Below are 2336 nucleotides of genomic sequence, written 5' to 3'. Positions count from 1 at the left end.
AAAGTAACTCTTGTACAGCCAAACATCAAACTTGCCTCCAGCTTTATGTATCGGCGTCCGCCTGATTATGTCCGCGGCCAGCCCCGAGAAGGCTTACAGCCCGGATTCGTTCCAGCCGTCAGATACGGCGGTCTTGGAGCCTACGTCTTCTTGCATAGCAACGCCTTTTACTATGGCACCAAAGAGCGGCGAACGTATTTCACTGTCAGACCAGACTGGGTATCCGAGCAAGAAGTAAGAAAAAACAATCCTTTTTCTTAACTTGATCGCAATTCATCTACTTACTTAATTTACTGAGGTCGTTTGACCGCTTCTCTAGTCTCAAATTATCGAACTGGATCAATGATCTGCGCTTTTTGGTACTCTAGTTGACCAGCGCAAAGTTTTAGGCAAGAGCTCTTTCTTTTTCGGAGGGTCGCTTGTGTATTTATAATTTGCTGAACATGTTCGTAAGTAATCCATTTTTGTTGTGTAAATAGGTTCACGCTAGGTCCGTGAACACTTGAAATTATATTGACGTTATTCAAAATTGTCAAATGTACATACCCTTACTAATAGATAATCATTTGACCTGCCACCACACTATGCGGATTTCTCTTGTGATCGGAAAAGGAAGTGAATTAGGTAAGCAACGAAGACCGATACGATACAAATCAATAAAGCAAAGTTCTATTTTGAGGTGAAGTTTTCTTCGACCTCGAGCTCGTAGATCTTATTAGTATAAGGTGCCTATAGTCCCTATCACCAGACGTTATATAAGGCAGCAAATTTGGGAGCCAAAGCCAGTTTAATAAATTCATTTTTTGACAGGAAAACCGTGGCCAATGGTTATTGCCTATTTGCCTAAATCCCTTTCAATGCTGAATTAATTGCATAACAATAAAGTTCTCCAAATAAAATAATCAAACTGTTAGCTATATGCAAACGATACGGGTTGCCATGGACTACCGGTAACGCAACAAACTCAGGCCGCGTTGGTACTTTTCTTCGATTTTTATAAGAAGCAGTCGAGAGATTAAAATAAAGTTTTGGCCTTTCAAAGGAAACGAGAAGGAGGGAATCTATCACTTTGTAACATCATTGGCCGCCCCCGCCGCATGAGGAAACATTGTGCCTTCTCTCTCGGAGATATTTGACACATTCTCAGACTGGTTTAGGAACTAGGGAACTTTTATGATGCCAGCACCGTATGGAAATTCATCAGGGATGCTGCAAGAAACTATCAGTAAGATTACCTACAAGAGCGAATACAAATCAAGCTTCACCGGTGAGAGTGTCCCAATCAAGAATTTCCGAATTCCAACAGCAGTGAAGATGAAGACATGTAAAGCACGGGATGCGGTGAAAAAGAATGAAACATGGCGATCGATTCAATTTCCTTTGACAATGAAATCCTTGAAATATTCTCCAAGAATAAACCTTCAAGCATTGCAACCCTTTCCGACTACGAAAGCTAAAAGTGCCCTAGAAAAGCAAAGCCGTAAGTTGTCCCAGTTGAGCCTAAGCAGTGCTCGGCCACTCACAAGTTTGCTTTCAGAATCCCCGAGGCGTGACCGACCAAGTACGGAAGACTTGCTTAGGCGACCGCAGAGTTTGGTGGCACGAAGACCTCGGAGTGAGCTCTCGCGTTTTCCGAAGGACTTTCGATATATTGACAAACAGTGCTTTTTTCATCCGGCCAACGAGCCAACCAGGAGATTTTTCGTTATAAGTCCTGATTGGGTTTCGGAACGCAAAAATTACTTTATCAGGAAAAATACTTTGTTTGGTTAACAGCAGATGTCTGCCAAGTCCTGATTTCAGTAATGACGCAATAACAATGAATTTTGTGAATTTCTTTGCAAACTTAATATGCACACAAACTTGGACAGACATAAAATATATGGAATTCAATTTCTGGCTGCAATCCGAATTGTCTTATTATATATAATAAGTGTTCCTTTTTGTAAAAGAGTGTCTAATGTTTTTAAGTCTCGTGCAAATTGTCTCGCCTCACCTACTTTATGAATAAAACTAAACATTTCCCTGAAATTTTTTAGTTCTGTCTTTTATGTTGTCTAAATTAAACAAAGTAGTGGGTGCGCGCAGAGAGCACTTCCATTAAGAAGCCTCAAGAAGCTAAAGGTAAAACTCATGATCGTTACCCATGTCTGCGAATGTGGAAACTGTTTTGCGGAATATCCCCAGAGAGTCGGTTTCTCTAGTTTTTGACGGCCTCCAACAACCCTTACTGCTCTACCCTTTTTTTCAAGGGGGGGGGGGGGGGGGGGAAGGGGTGCGCCGTGGTGTGCGCCCTGGTGAGAATAGAGAGGGACCTACACCACGTTTGATCAGAC

The 2336-nt window shown here is 42.0% G+C and overlaps 1 protein-coding gene across 1 annotated transcript in view; it reads left to right on the top strand.

The window, feature by feature from the left end:
* Positions 1-2012, top strand: part of LOC137990885 (uncharacterized) — a 2435-nt gene extending 423 nt beyond the window's left edge. Inside the window, exon 1 of the mRNA XM_068835990.1 lies at positions 1-2012. This exon is cut by the window's left edge and continues 423 nt beyond it. Coding sequence (XP_068692091.1) covers positions 1174-1773 — 600 coding nt within the window. The 5' untranslated portion in view covers positions 1-1173 and the 3' untranslated portion in view covers positions 1774-2012.
* The last annotated feature ends 324 nt before the right edge of the window (positions 2013-2336 follow it).

This window comes from Montipora foliosa, chromosome 2 (genome assembly GCF_036669935.1).
Source record: "Montipora foliosa isolate CH-2021 chromosome 2, ASM3666993v2, whole genome shotgun sequence".
Taxonomy (NCBI): domain Eukaryota; kingdom Metazoa; phylum Cnidaria; class Anthozoa; order Scleractinia; family Acroporidae; genus Montipora; species Montipora foliosa.
The sequence above is the reverse complement of the archived record's forward strand: the minus strand, read 5'-3'. Positions and strand labels throughout refer to the sequence as shown.